This window comes from Carassius gibelio, chromosome A10 (assembly GCF_023724105.1).
Source record: "Carassius gibelio isolate Cgi1373 ecotype wild population from Czech Republic chromosome A10, carGib1.2-hapl.c, whole genome shotgun sequence".
Classification (NCBI taxonomy): domain Eukaryota; kingdom Metazoa; phylum Chordata; class Actinopteri; order Cypriniformes; family Cyprinidae; genus Carassius; species Carassius gibelio.
The window spans coordinates 4234363-4251179 of record NC_068380.1 but is presented as its reverse complement, the minus strand read 5'-3'; the positions used below and the strand labels follow the sequence as shown (position 1 = coordinate 4251179).

At 29.2% G+C, this 16817-nt stretch overlaps 1 protein-coding gene across 3 annotated transcripts in view; it reads right to left on the bottom strand.

Annotated features, from left to right (window-relative positions):
- Window positions 1–16817, bottom strand: part of LOC128020874 (band 4.1-like protein 4) — a 40464-nt gene that overhangs the window by 10781 nt on the left and 12866 nt on the right. For all 3 annotated transcript variants that reach the window (XM_052607636.1, XM_052607634.1, XM_052607635.1), the window contains exons 2-10: window positions 14104–14208; window positions 11869–11920; window positions 10329–10407; window positions 10122–10219; window positions 8862–8982; window positions 5689–5776; window positions 5351–5439; window positions 2036–2099; window positions 1315–1406 (exon numbers count right to left, since the gene is read on the bottom strand). In XM_052607636.1, the coding sequence (XP_052463596.1) occupies window positions 1315–1406; window positions 2036–2099; window positions 5351–5439; window positions 5689–5776; window positions 8862–8982; window positions 10122–10219; window positions 10329–10407; window positions 11869–11920; window positions 14104–14208 (788 nt within the window). The remainder of the gene's footprint in view (window positions 1–1314; window positions 1407–2035; window positions 2100–5350; window positions 5440–5688; window positions 5777–8861; window positions 8983–10121; window positions 10220–10328; window positions 10408–11868; window positions 11921–14103; window positions 14209–16817) is intronic.

Genomic DNA, 16817 nt, shown 5'->3' with positions numbered 1-16817 from the left:
ACCAAAAATAGATTTTTTAAAGTACCAGATGAAACAGTATATCAAATGAATGTATGCATACTATATAATAATGTATCCTAAATGATGCATGTCCAAAAAACTGACCATGTCAAAAAACGCATTTGCTGTTGTTATTTCCATACTTTTTATAGAATTAACTTTTACTTTTATACTTTCAGTTTGATTTTAGTTACATTTTTAGTAATTTTGTTATGTGCTTGTGCAATTGTCTGTTTTAGTTCAGTTTTATTTATTTATTTTACTTCTCAGTCAGTTTAAACTTAACAAAATGTAAAATAGTTGCCAAAGCAACATTTCTCATTTTCACTTAGTTTTACAAATAACTAAAAATTAAATTGAAATAAAAAAAATTTAAAAAGTTTTTTTATTTTATTTATTTATAAATATAATATGGGCTTTTGTCATTTTTAGTTGTTTTTGTACATTTTAAATATTATTATTTATGTTTAATTTATTTCTATTTGAGGTTTATTTCTATTTTTAAATGGAAATAAGACATGTTCAATTTAACCTGTTTATTGAAATAGAGCTTGAATAAAATAAAATATAAATATTAAATGAAAAAAAAAATCAGTTTGAATTTTCATTTAGTTTAATTTGAAACACTAGAATAACAACTAAAGCTGAGAATTAAAATAATACTGAATTAAAAATAAATGAATCCTAAATGGCAATATTTAAAATGAACAAAAACTAATTAAAACGCATTTCAAATAACTAAATATTTAACCAAAATTAAAATTTACACTGAAATTATAAAATGAAAACTAATTCAATATATTAAACTATAATAGTAAATAAATATAACTAGTGATGTCAATAAAAACGAATTAAACGCAAATTTTCTTTCTGAAAGTAATCACGATTAATACAACCTAACATTAAAGTTTTTAAATTTACTTTTATATTGCAATGATTTTACATTTAATCTTCAAATCAATGTAGAAACAACATAAAGAGAGTAATATTTGTTTAATGGCATCTTTTTTTTTATCACTGATACGAATATTACTGATGTCTCTGGTTGCCAACCCTGCGTCAATTGCGTTAAATATTTTGAACACGTTAAACTGAAAAAATGTATGTACATGCATTAAAGCACTTATTTTGACAGCAGAAATAATATCCTAAATAAATGTTATAGCATGGTGTTACCATGTTTTTTGTACATGCATTATTCAGTTCCCATGAAATTGAATAATATTTAAATTCCCACCATTTGATTTACTATTTTATTAGCTAACTTACAAAATGAGATTCTATAAGTAGAGCATAAAATCTCTGTTGCTGTACCTGAAGAAGGTGTGATGCTCCACGCAGCACTTCCACAGGTTCTTGCAGGCCGTCTTACTGAGAGCATCAAAGAAGAACGACGTCTCATTGCACTGAAAACACACAAGGACGCCGTGTTTAAATGGATATGTGTATAATCTTCATGTTAAGGTTCATCACCAGTGGTGGCCCTCATAACTCGCATGTGTTCTCATTAGTCTGATCTCACTAGCGCAGATGAAGAGGGTCCTAGAACGAGAAAACACTTCACTGAACCTTAAATTGGGCACTGGAGGAAACGGGTTATAGACTCTGTCAAGAGGCTTAAGGCCAGTAATAAACCTCCATCAATAATAGACTTTCCACCGACTCCTCAAAAAGGATTTTCCACACAGAGCTCAAGATGTTATGGAAGCAGTTACATTGAAGTAAAGCAGTTTTATACATTTTTTTTGCTTGCATCGATTTGGAAAAAGCCTTGATGAATACCGTCAAAAATCAAGTTATCAAATGTATTTATATAGCGCTTTTCAAAATGCAAATCATTTCAAAGTAACTGCACACAAAATCATAATGGTAATGTTTATGATATCTTAATATCTTCATGCCGTACAGCCGAAATTAACATTACAGCTAGGTAATGATATCATGCAAAGATTGCATGTAAATTAAAGGGAGTGCATGGTATCTAGAGATGACACACAGTTTAATATTGTGATGTTATATTAAAAACAAGACTTACATCTCTGCCCATAACCCGCAGCTCAAACTGGGTTTCCTTGAAATACACTTTTGTAATTCTTGGCCTGAAAAATTAATATTAAAAGTTAATTATTTAGCAATGCAACGAGTGTCAACATTTTACAATTTTAATAGAAAATATATATATATAAAGTAATCCTTTATCATATAAGATCATAAAGTATCATATATCTTCTTTTTTTATAGAATCACTCCATATATTTTATCATGTCATATTGTATATCATATATCTCCTATCATATCATATATATAATTTATGATAGGATATATGGTATGATATAGTAATGATATGAGATATAAGATATATCATATAAGATTTCTCATAGCATCATTACATATCATATTTCATATATGTTATCACACCATATCATGAATCTCATTTCATACCTTCTCATATATATCATATCATCAACAAGTAAATTAATTCCCAGAACATAGAGATTATTTCACCTAGATTAAAAAAAGAAATAAAATAGAGGTATTTCATATTGCATGGTAGGAAAGTACTTCTACTTAAAGAAAAGCTCTAAAAACTGCTACATATCATATTTCATATATGATATCACACCATATCATAAATCTCATTTCATACCTTATCATATATATGATATCATCAACAAGTAAGTTAATTCTCACAACATAGATAAAAAAGAGGTATTTCATATTACATGGAAGGAAAGTACTTCTACTTATAGAAAAGCTCTAAAAACTGCTAGATATGCTGACTTTTCGTCTCTTTTAGAAGACAACAAACACAACCCCAGGCATGTATTCAACACAGTGGCTAGATTAATGAATAATAAAGCATAAACAGATGCAGAGATTTGCCAACATCACAGCAGTAATGACTTTATGAACTACTTTACTTCTAAAATCGATACTATTAGAGATAAAATTGCAACCATTCAGCTGTCAGCTACAGTATCGCAGTATTATTATCATTACAGTATCATTAAATGTCCCAAAATCTGTTACTAAGCCTCTCATTAATGCTGAGTTTTGCATCAACTTGCCTCAAATCACCTGCCTGTAAGTTTCTAGTATATCTAGTAAGACCTTGATTAGCTGGTTCAGGTGTGTTTAATTAGGGTTGACGCTAAACTCTGAGTTTGGAGCCCCTTGTTTAGATCGTATTGTTGATAATACATCATTGTTGATATTAAGAATGATCTTTTATAATAGTCAAAATGTCATTCCTTTTATCAAAAATAGCCACAGCTACTAGTAAAATGATTATCCTGTTTATAATGAATATCCTGTGAACGTCTTGCCATAATATCACATCATATATCATATTATATATATATATATGATATATGGTATTATATGAGAAATATATTATAATATCATATCATACATCTCATTTTATATAATTTCATATCTCATTAAATAATTTTTTCTTTTAAAGGATCTTTTAAAGTATCATATCATAGCATACAGTACAGACCAAAAGTTTGGAAACATTACTATTTTTAATGTTTTTGAAAGAAGTTTCTTCTGCTCATCAAGCCTGCATTTATTTGATCAAAAATACAGAAAATAATGTAATATTGTGATATATTATTACAATTTAAAATAATTGTTTTTAAATTTATTATACTTTAAATTATCATTTATTTCTGTGGTGCAAAGCTGAATTTTTAGGATCATTATCACATGATCCTTTAGAAATCATTCTAATATGATGATTCATGATCAAAGTTGGAAACATGTGATACTTTTTTAGGAAACTTTGATGAATAAAAAGTAAAAAAAAAAAAAGAAGCTATGTTTTTAAAATATAAATATTTTGTAATAACAATATACACTACTGGTCAGTAATTTGGGGTCAGTCATTTTTTTTCTTTCTTTTTTTTAAATTAAATCAATACTTTTATTCAGCAAGGATGTGTTAAATTAATAAAAAGTGATAGTAAATAAAATATATTATTAGAATATATATTATTACAAATTTTTTGTTTTGAATAAATGCATTTATTTTTAACCTTTTCTTCATCAAATATATTAGACAGCAGAACTGTTTCCAACACTCATAATAAATCAGAATATTAGAATGATTTCTAAATGATCATGTGATCGACTGATTCCTGTGACACTGAAGGCTGGAGGAATGATGCTGAAAATTCAGCTTTGCATCACAGGAATACATTTTTTTTTTTATATAAAGGTATATTCAAATAGAAAACTATTATTTTAAATTCTAATAATATTAGGGCCAGGACTCGATTAAAAAAAATAATCTAATTAATTAGAGGCTTTGTAATTAATTAATCGAAATTAATTGCATTTTAATCGCAGATAAATATTTGACCTGAGAACAGTGAGAAGTAATTTTTTTTTCACATGGATTTATAGTATACCATTGAATAATGACTGAATACATAAGCTTAAGCAACAAAATATTGTTTATTTTTGTTCAACGAAAACTAGCAGACCAGTGCAATTTTTGCCATGAAGTGTAGCAATAGCATATTTAGAAACAATTTAGAAATAGTACATTTCAGAAATTCAGGAAGCTTATAGGTGCTGGAACCTTCTGTAAATTGTTTTTTTTTTAAGTAAAACACAATACTGTCAATTACATTCAAAACATTGGAAACACTGACTATTAGAAAACATCTCTCTGTTGCTTCAGAGGCCATAACATACTAAGTCCAACTCTCAATAACCTTGGCCAAAACAATAAAGAGTTTAACATAAACTGTTGCACCAACAAAATAATACATAGTTCAACATAAAGTGTAAAGTCCACGCTAGCTGCTATATGTTTTGCGTTGAGGTGATACTTGAGGCTCGATGTGCTGCAGTGCTATGCGAACGCTAGTTGGTGCTCCAGTATAATTGGTCCGCCGAAACTCATTCAGTGAGAAAGTTCCGCGGTGCAAAAATAAGTTATTAAAAATGCGGGAATTTTTTTTCTGTAATTAATTAATCTTAGTTAACGCGTTATTTTTTGTGTAATTAATTAATCTCAATTAACGCGTTAAAGTCCCGGCCCTAAATAATATATAACTATATTACAGTTTTTTACTGTATTTTTTATCAAATAAATGCAGGCTTGATGAGCAGAAGAAACTTCTTTCAAAAACATTAAAAATAGTAATGTTTTCAAACTTTTGGTCTGTACTGTGTCATATCATATTTAAAGGATTTGTTCTAAAAACTAAAAAAACTCCTGAAACACTATTAATGCGTGTTTTGAATGAAATGCGGGCGGGTGAATACTGACACAGCTTTCATTTTGGGGGAATTATTCCTGTAATAGGTGAAAAATTCAGTTTATGCATCAACCTACCAGAAATATTTCCCTACTTGGGTTTTATTTTTGTAAACCACGACTCCGACAGGCGTCAGGCCCAGGAAGTACTCAGACTGCTTTTCTCCCTGATAACACACATTTATGCATTAAGCGACTTATGAAAACAAACACAAAAAATTCCTCAGAGCCGACAATATTCAGAAAGTACACTGCCAGGATTATTGAAAAGCTGGATTAGGAATCAAGCCAGAACAGAGAAGAAATGCAAAGAATTAAATCATTAACAGAAAGACAAACATTGATATTGTTTCCAACTGAACAGAGTAAAATAAAGGAAGAGAAACAGCTCTGTTGATGTAAAAGGCTGAACTTACAAACACAGGGTGCAGATCCACGCCGTACATTTCCAGTGTTTTTGCAATTGCTAAGTAATTGTTTTCGGCCTCGGCAGGCACCTGACCCCTGAACAGAGAAGACAACACGTCACACAACACATAACTGATATATATATATATATATACACAAAGCAACCCACTTTTTCTTGGGTTGCCTCTCTTGAATTATTATACATGTATACTCAACAAAAAAGGTGGGTTCCATACCAACTGTGCATGCATTTATGATTCTTCACTAAACAACGACATGATTAATTTAATAATATAAAATAACATTTTGTGACAACTCATAATTATAAAAAAAAAAAAATGCATAAATAAATGAATGCATGATCATTTATGTTGCTGTGATCACATGTGCATTAAGGATCCCCCTCACAGCGGCGTGGATGGGTCTCTGCTGATTGTAGATGATGTATTATAAGTGTTGGGCCCCTTCATTTTTTGCATCGCTGCATTCATCTCTTTCATTTGGGTTCAGCTGCATATTGCTCTTAACATCCGATGCTTTCAGTGCATACAGATATATAATGCAGCTCTGACGGGACACTCATGATCCTTTTGTACTGTCTCAGAGAGGGTCGGCACACTTTAAACGCACCTCGCTGCAGATCTCGAACACTAGCATTTATTTCTATATATAAAATATTTTGTAGATAAAATATATGTATTCTTGTTTTATATATATTATAAACACAAAATCAAAACAAAAAGCACAAATCACTGGAAAAACTATCAAACAGGGACTCGACAAAGAAATTTTGATAATGAAAACAAAATATCGATTATAAACTGTAAATATAAATGTATAATAACAAAGACATAATATTTAGATGGTAATATAATATGTAGACAATTATAATATATATATATATATATATATATATATATATATATATATATATATATATATATATATATATATATATATATATATATATATATATATATAAATAATAAGTAAATATTATATATTAATTTGCATTATAAAAATACATCTAATATAATGACAAATAATAATAATAATATGTGTATATATATGTGTGTGTATATATATATATATATATATATATATATATATATATATACACACACACACACACACACACACACACACACTATATATATATATATATATATACTATATGTAGTTTATATGTATATTTTTTTATTTTATTTTTATATATCTACATAATACAAATGTATTTATAATATAGTTAAAATATAAATAACATTATAATATTATATAATAATATAATAAATATTGACAATACATATATGTTTATAAATGAAAAAAACAATTGTTTAATATAATAGAATATAATCTATAATAGATATACTTGTATAAATATGCTTATTTTTGATGTGTGTCTCTGTAAAGTGTGCATAGAAACTATCCAGACTGTATTTTTAATCTTTCTGACATGTGTTTTATCTTTCACTTGGATGTTATAATTTGTACGGATTAAATTATTCTAAAGAGGGGTGATTCTTTTCTATACTCACTCTATCTTTCTCTCTCTCTCTATATGTATTTTATTTTTCATAAATGAATCCTAATCCTCTGTTTTCCATGAAAACACACACAATCAGAACAGCTCGAGGGATTAAAGCTTGTTTCGAGGGAACTGTTTTAATAATGTGATTAATCTTGCAGTGTTTCTGTGAGGGAGGTGGAATGTGTTTTTCTCCTCTGATCGGCTGAACTTCCAAGAGTTGAGTGGGATTTGAGCACCGACGGCGAAAAAACATGACAATCAGCAGCCAAACACACAAACTCAGAGGAAATCTGAGAGATCTGACTGAAATATGAGCACCATAAACCTGGAAAAAGAGTTTGAACATGATTTTCAGCGACCTTGTAAGATCCAGAACATTTACTGTAACAAAGAGAAAGAAAAAAGACATTTCTTAACATTAGCCGATGCATTTACTAAAATGAAGTAATGAGCTTTTTTTCATCACTTAACTATTGCTAATGTTTGTTAATAAAAATACAGATGATCGTTGTTTTAAACCATAAAAACATTATGAAATAAATGAAATATAAAAAGGTTATCTTATTTCAGATAGTTTCAGCATTTTATTTTAATTTGGATGTATGGTTCAATAAATAAAATGAAATTATGCAAATCAATAAATAAAATGAAACTAGAAAACATATATGAATAAAAAAAAATGAATAAAAAAAATGAAGTAAATAAATAAAAAAACAACATAAATCAATTATTAAATAAAATGAAATGACAAAACAAATTAATTAGATGACGTAAAAAACAAACAAAATTAAATGTAAAAATACATAAATTAAAAAGAAAAAGTGTATCATATAATATAAAAATGACAACATTTTGCTACCTCGTATAAATATATATTTTAACTAATTTTAATAAATAATTCTTAATAATCATTTTGACTTAATTTGGATGTATGGCTAAATAAATAAAATGAAATTACGCAAATCAATAAATAAAGTGAAATTATAAAATATAAATATAGGAATAGAAATGTGAAAAAATAAATAATGAATAAAAAAAATCTAAAATAAATAAATAAATAAACAAATAAATAAAATCATAAGATAAATAAATTATAAAATAAAATTAAATTATAAAACTAATTCATTAGCTAAAATAATTAATTTAAATGTACAAATACAAATGAAAATGTGAATAATATAAAATAAAACGATAAAATAAGTACATAATATAAAAAATAAATAAAATTGATAAAAATAAATATTTAAATTAAAATTTAATTGACTTTACTGCACTGCATCTTTTCTTAAAAGGTTGAAATCCTGCCTAAACAACAACAACAACAACAATATTGAATTCTATGATATTTTGCTGTATATCGTAGTGTCATCTGTTTTGGTGAGGAAAGCTGCACAGTAACATCTCTCTCGCCTGTTTGTTAATCTAAGCTCCCCTGTCATCTTTAGTGATGGGTGCATGATGGGACAGGTGTCTCTCCACACGCACACAGGCTCTCGTTACAAAGACATGGACCACAGCCAGAGGACGAATCCTTACGGTCCCACACATGAAACCCCATTCCCACGGAAAGAGAGTTTTAACAGGAGTGTGGTGTTTGAGCTCATCTGTGACGGGGTTATTACAGATGAATGTGTGCGATGTACTGTGTCTTACACAAGCGTTTTATGAATCTGTTCAATGCTGTCCTCTACTTCCTCTTTCTGGTCGGGGACAAAGCGGTATTCAGACACGTAACCTGGCGTGTGTTTGTAAGGGTCGTAGTCTCCGAGCTCAGCTGAAGCAGAAGACAAAGAGACACAACACATCATATAATATAATATAATGCTGGAATAGAAGTAATACAACTATATATTTAAATATAATTAATCATTATAATATATAAAAAAAATAATAAAAAATAATAAAACTAAACTATACAGTTAAATAAATTAAATTAAATTTTAATGAAATTATAATATTACAGAAATAAGTCAATTTTAATGTTTAAATGGAATTAGACAAACAAATAAATGACTAAAGTGAATAAAAAAAATGAATAAAACTATCAAACTGAAAGAAATAAAACATTGAAATTATACAAAAAAATAATAAAATGAAATTATAAAATCAGATGAATACATGCATTAAAAGAAAATCACTAAATAATTCAAATAGAATTATAAGATAAATAGTTATAAATATACATAAAATTAAATTATTAAATGCATACAAATAAATGAGAAGAAATGAAAAAATAAGTAAAAAATAAAATGCTTAAATAAAATTATTAGTGCATCCAAAATAAAAGATTTTGTTTGCATAATGTATGCGTGAACTGTGTATATTTATTATGGATATATAAACACACACAAACACACACACATTTATTTATCTATATTTATATTTATATAATTTATATTATAATTTAATATATAAAAATATTTTTTTCTGAAATATATACATGCATGTGTGTGTATTTATAAAAATTTACATTTAATTTAAAAATTAAATTAAATTAAATTAAATTAAATTAAATTAAATTAAATTAAATTAAATTAATGCATTTAGCAGATGCTTTTATCCAAAGTGACTTACAGTGCATTCAGGCTATCAATTTTTAACTATCATGTGTATATATATATGCACAAAACACACATATATATTATACAAACAAAACTTTTATTTTAGATGTGATTAATTGTTTGACAGCACTAAAAATTCGCAAAATATAACAAACAAATGAATTGTAAATTCACACCACAACATAACCTTTTACTCTCATGTTACACAAAAATATGAGTTATACAATTTCTTACTATATTAACAATCTCAGAGAGCATCTTATAAAACAAGTGGGGAAGCCCATAACTCATTTGTATCTGTATTAATATCTAGACTGCTGTATTAACTCCCCAGGAACAGATTTGCTCATACATTGAACAGCAAGCGCTCCCAGCTGTGTGCTGATGTTTGATGGACAGGGCAGTCTCCCCTGCAGGACGTCCTGCTTTACCTGAAGGAAGAACTCATACCTGACCCAAGACAGAAACACCCACAGTTAAGAGCATGATATTACTGAATATATGCACTTCTAATATCAACATAGTGCTGATTTATTCTCACGATACACTGAGCACACACCTTGTGATTTCTTCTTTCAGTTTACAGGGATCTTCGGCGTAAAATTTCACCCCAAAGTAGAGCGTGAACGGAGGTCCAGCTGGAAAGAAGAAAACAACCCTTTAACTCAAATACACAGTGATCTAGCGTCTAGAAAATACATATAGGGAATAGTGATTTATCTGTCTTTTATTAAAGCAAAAATACAATAAAACAATACAACACAGCCAATCAGAAGATATCTGATGTTTAAAGTTGAGCTTTTGGACCAATGAGATCGTGTTGTGGGCGTGGCTTACCCAGCGTGAAGCTTGGTTAGGACTAAAATACAAATATTACATAAATAAATAAACTGAAATTTAAAAATACACAAATACAATAAAATTATGATAATAAACAAATAAAATTAAGATTAAAAAAGGTTGATAAAATGGAATTGTAAAAATAAAATAAAATAATAAAAAAGTATGACATACGTAAAATGAAATTATGAAATAAAAGAAATAACATGAAATATATATACATAAATTATAAAATGAATAAAACTAAACTAAAATTAAATTCTACATTTATCAATAAAATAAAATAAAATGAAATGTTTAAATATATAAATACTATAGATAAAGTGAATAAAAATGACAAATACTAGATAAATACGAAAAAGGAAAAATTTAAAAAATAAAAAAAATGTGATTATAAAATAAATAAATTAATACACAAAATAAATAAATTAAAAAATATTTTAAAATTGAAAGTTACAAATATATAAAGAAAAATTAACAATTAACATTGCAAACGTCTTAAAAAAGAAAAGAAAAAAAGGATTGTGATAAATTTGTGGATTGTAATCCAGACTTAATAAATATATTTTTGCCATATCGCAGTAATATGTCATTCTGCTTTGTAAAGAAAAGTTGCATGTTCACAATTATTTCCAAACAAGCCTGGTTCGGACACACTGCCAGTGTTTACTACACAGATTACATGCACTTATAATTAATTTTCAAAGCAATAACAAGAATTATAGGTCATTTTAAGCAGTTGCACAAAACATAACATAACATAGCATTATCCTCTACGGCTAATTTACCAATTTCCCTTCCTGCTAAACTATCACACCTGGTCAGGTTTATTTTGGATACATTTTAAACAATAGTTTTAGAAATATAGCCAGGTGGTAGCACGCAAAATATTTAATGCATACATTTCCCAGATTTCCCTGAATTACTGAATTAAACAAATGTGTTGTAAATTCTGCCCTACATTCACATCAGTAGATATGCAAAACCTCAGCTTGCTCTGCAACTAAACACACAAACATAATTGTATTCATTACCACTTATTGAGGTGGGATTAAACGCATAATTACTTTCAAATTATCATCTGAAATGATGTGAGTTTTATCAGGAGAACCATTACGGCTCCTTCTGTGCCGATCCATATTTAATCTCCACTGAAGATAGAGGATCATCATTAGGTCAGTGTTTCATCGCATGATGCATTAAACACCGTCTCTGAAGATTTCTGAGGAGCGTTTAAACAAAAACCAGTGCATACTTACTTGTTATCAAATCTTTATGCTCAGCGAGTGTTTTTGAGGGATCGAGCCAATACTGTAAACATAAGAGAGGAGATGTGATCAGATGGAAACATCAGAAACAAACAAAACGTACAGACTTTAAATCGAACACTGCATTTGTGCTGCTTTTGGTGGACCTAAAACAGACTAAAATTAAGATTTAATATGATTTTTATCAATTTCTGAAGAGACTGCCTTTGCTAAACCCACCCTTTTGATTCTCCGCGACAACTCGTCAAAATAAAAGTTTTGATGTAATGATGACCCAAATTTTCTTCCATGTTTTAATTTTAACAGTAAAAATCTGTTTCGCAGCACTTTGTTCGCCCCCCAAAAATGAAAAGGTTTGTTTAATTTTAATTTAATTAAAAGATAAATAAAATTAATGTTTTTATGCCATAACACTGAAAAAAAACCTAAACAATTAATAGATAATAAAAAAATATTAAAATTTAAACCATTAAAATTAAATCCAGTAAAAGTAAAACAGAAAACACAGGATTATGCAAAAAAATAATAACACACACAATACAATACAACTGAATTTGTTTAGAAAAAATAAAACTGATTTCATAATGCCCTAAAAAATATTTAATAAAATTATGTTAACTTGTATACGTTTTATGATTTCAGTTAATCAGACATGCATTTTGATTAATACAATTTAATTTAATCATTAAAGTCCAGATAAATCAAGAAAAAAATGGAATCCTGAAAAATTAACACAGGAAAAAAACTACATTTGGGGGAAAAAATAAAACCGATTATAAAACAGCCCTAAAAGATGTTGTCTGTAGAAAGTTTCTATTTGCGTGGTCAAAAATATCATTTTTTTAAAATACTTATCCATACTGAAATATCTAAAATGATTCCAACACTCTTTTTTTATTTTTGCAGTTTTGATACACAATAGTATAACCGATACATCTATACATATATCCACCGTACGTTTGCAACAAAATACACATTTAACAACACATATTTACCTCAAACTGTGAAAAAGTGTTTTAAATAACTTCCTTTTGTGATCTGAGTGGCTTCTTATCATAGAACGAGGCCGAAAGCGTACTTTTGTAGTATTCTACACTGTAATACATACTATGTGGATTAGCATTGCATTATAAATCGAATTATTATAATTTAAATTAAACATATGCAATTAGTTTTTCTCCATTGTTTTACTACCTCAGGAAGTTTTTATTAGTGTAAAAATGTACCTCAGTGTCATGTTATATTAGAAAGTAATATAACATGTAGTTATACGAAAGTAGTACCGAATATCGATATTTTTCAAGTTATCGTATCGAAATTAAAAATTCCAGTATCGTGACAACACTACACTATAGGGAAATGTTCAAACTGAATAAAAACATTAATAAAAATGAGAAAAGTATATATATATATATAAAAACAGCTTTGCACAAACAAGCAGCTTCAATTTCTGCCCAGAAATGTAAATAACTAGTTCAAAACAAGACTCCTCCAATGGATGTGGACAGATGTTTTATTTTAAATGTATAACATCATGTCAAAAATGTCTGCACCGAAGGAATTCTCTGTGCCTTACAATTAGATGAACCATCTATGAGTCAGGAGTGCATGAACACCACACCCAAACAGCAGAAAAAAGCATGCTTCTGAGTAAATTACACCCGGTTTTTACCGTAATAACTGTTCATAGAGCTGACAGATTTGTGTAAATGTAAGTTAAAGCGTGCCTTTCGCCCAGTGCAATCCAAGCTCGTGGGACAGGGACTGAAATGCATTGTGGGAAAAACTTCTGTCTTAGGTCGAGCTAATGATCTAATGACTGTTGTGTTCTTTCACAATGCTGCACATTGACTAACACAAAATTTGGCCCTTGGGTAAAACTAACCATCCTTAACCTCAGACGCGACCCTTAGGACCTTACGAAAGCAAACTTCCTTAAAGGAATAGTTCACCCAAAAATGAACTCATCCTCACGTCATTCCAAAGATTTTTTATTGCATTTTAAATCTGAAAACAAATAATCAATGTTTCCCATTGGCTTCCATTATATGGACAGAAATAACAACGGGGAACCAAAACGTTCTTCAAAATATGTGTTCAACAGAAAAAAAGAAAGTTTTACAGGTTTGGAATGAGATAAGGGCGAGTAAATGTACCAGAATCTGAATTTTTGGGGTGATCTGTTTCTTTAAGAGCTGATTTGGGATAAATTCTCCAAGAACTCACCGTTTGATGACTGTGGTCGCAATAGCGAAGCCCAAAATACTCGGTTTCAGCGAGGTTCACGTGACTGAAGACATAGTCCAGCACAACAGACCCTTTGGTTGATTTCTGTGGAGGAAGGCATGAGAAATATCATCATGACCAAACTGTTTTCAGATCGCAAACAACATTAAAGCAAAAAATATACCCACACTCTTGGCAATTAAGATGCCAATGAGTTTGTTTCGTCATCAGATTTGGAGAAATGTAGCATTGCATCAGTGTCTCATCAATGGATGCTGTGCAGTGAATGGGTGCCGTCAGAATGAGAGCTGATAAAAACATCACAATAATCCACATCTTTTGTCTTCTCCAGATGTTCACTGATGGACTGGAGTGCTGTGGATTATTGTGATGTTTTTATCAGACTCTCATTCTGACGGCACCCATTCACTGCAGAGCATCCATTGATGCAACGCTACATTTCTCCAAACCTGATAAAGAAACAAACTACTTCTTAGATGGCCTGAGGGTGAACACATTCTCAACTGTACTGCGTCGTTTGTGGCTTCGTTCTGATTTAATACGGTGTTTGACAGGTTACTTTCAACCAGAAACCACACCTATGATAAATGACCCGTGCACACACCAGTCACAACATGAAAACAAACCGCTAATGCCAATAAAGCCAAGAATGACTAAGTAAATAGAGGCAAAAAGAGTACAACTCAATGACTAATCCTTCTGACGAGCTTTTTCTTGTTTTTGAATATTGCTCTTAATGTCCTACAGTTGTTTGATATTTCAGACATGCTGAGGTGATTATCACTCACAAACACAGCCGTGATGTCAGCTGACACTAAAGAAACACGTGTATGACACACTGACTATGAGTTACAGACTTGAGTTTTCTGAGAGAAGGCTCTTCTGCTCATGAAGGATGCATTTATTTGATACAGTAAAACAGATAAATGTGAAATCTTTTTATGATTTAAAATAGCTGTTTTCTATGTTAGTATGTTGTAAAATGTAATTTATTTTCATGACTTTCAGCATCATTACTCCAGTCTTCAGTGTCACATGATCTTCAGAAATCATGGAAATATTTGTTTTGTGATGCATTTTATTTTTCAGGATTCACAGATGAATAAAAAGTAAAAAAAAAAAAAAAAAGCATTTATTTGAATATAAATCTTTTGTAGCATGTCTTTACTGTCACTTTTGACAGATTTATTTTTTATAAAGACACTTATGCATTTTCTAGAGCAGCAAATAAGCTTTTTCATGATTTCTGGAGATCATTGAAGACTGGAGGAATGATGCTGAAAATACAGCTTTGGTCACAGAAATAAATTACACTTTAACAGAGATTCACAAAGAAAACAGCTGCTTTAAATTGTAATAATATTTCACATCATTACTGTTTTTACTGTATTTTTTATTAAATAAATCCAGCCTCGATGAGCAGAAGAGCCTTGTTTAAAATAAAAAAAATAAAAAATAAAAAGACCAGCGTGGCATGAACATCTTTGTGCTAGTAAATTCATGCAACAAGTACGTTACCACCAATAAAATCTTAACTGTGCTCATAAATCTCCAGTGTTTATGTGACATCTCTGCTGATAGTTGTGCAACAGCAGCTCAGACGTATGACACACGGAGAGTAAGAGGAAACCTGCAGGAGCGTGTGTGTGTGTGTGTGTGTGTTTGCTGTAAGAACCCACCCACACAGAAAACACACAGAGGGACGTATGTCATGATCGCTCCTGTTACACGCTGCAGGGTGAAACACAATGAACTTCACATCTGAAACACTATACAGCTACAGCAGCAAACCCACAGGACTGAGAAATCACACACAAGATCTCTTCATCTAGACAGAAATACAATTAAACGGAGAGCAAGTGGAGAGCTTTCTACTGAAAACACCACAGTAATCTCACACGCATCTCATTTCTCATCAAATTAGCTGAGCTGCTCAACATTCATTTAATAACTCTTAACTCTTCACAACTATTGACTCATTTGGGTCTGTTTTTATTGATTTTGTTAAAAACATCCGAGACAAAGTTGATACTTCAATTAAATGTGATTGAATCACAATTTGAGCAATTCAATTGAGATAAATTCAATGTAACTTTGCAGATTTACTAGTAAGTTTAAATGAATTCAGTTGATTTAACCTGAAATTGAATTTTCTTGTAAAACATGATGCAAGAATATAATCTTTTTTATTTACAATCACTGCATTTAATGTGGTACAAGAGCAAAAATTAAAGCCAAGCAATGCATTTTATTTCCAAACACAAAGAGAAATCCACTGATAATTACCAGGAGAAAAATATAATAATATCTGAAAAAAAAAAAATATATATATAAATAATATACAAGTGTGGAAGTATACAAATAATAATAATAATTATTATTATTATTTTAAAAATGCTAAGAAAAATCTGTGAGAAAGAATGTTGATAAAACTGAGGAGAAAAATGTAAATAAATAAATAAATAAATAAAGACATGCATTAAAAAAATGTAAAGCCAAAATTAAAGATTTTATTTAGCGGAAAACTGAAAAAAAAAAGTTTATTTCATAATCAATTAATAAATCACTTTTATTTTATAATAACAGAGTAAAAACATTTAAATTGCACATAAGGAAATTTTTTATCATATTTTTACTGATATAGCTTATGTTTCTACTTCCATTTGTTGTTCAAATATAAACTTTAAACCAGC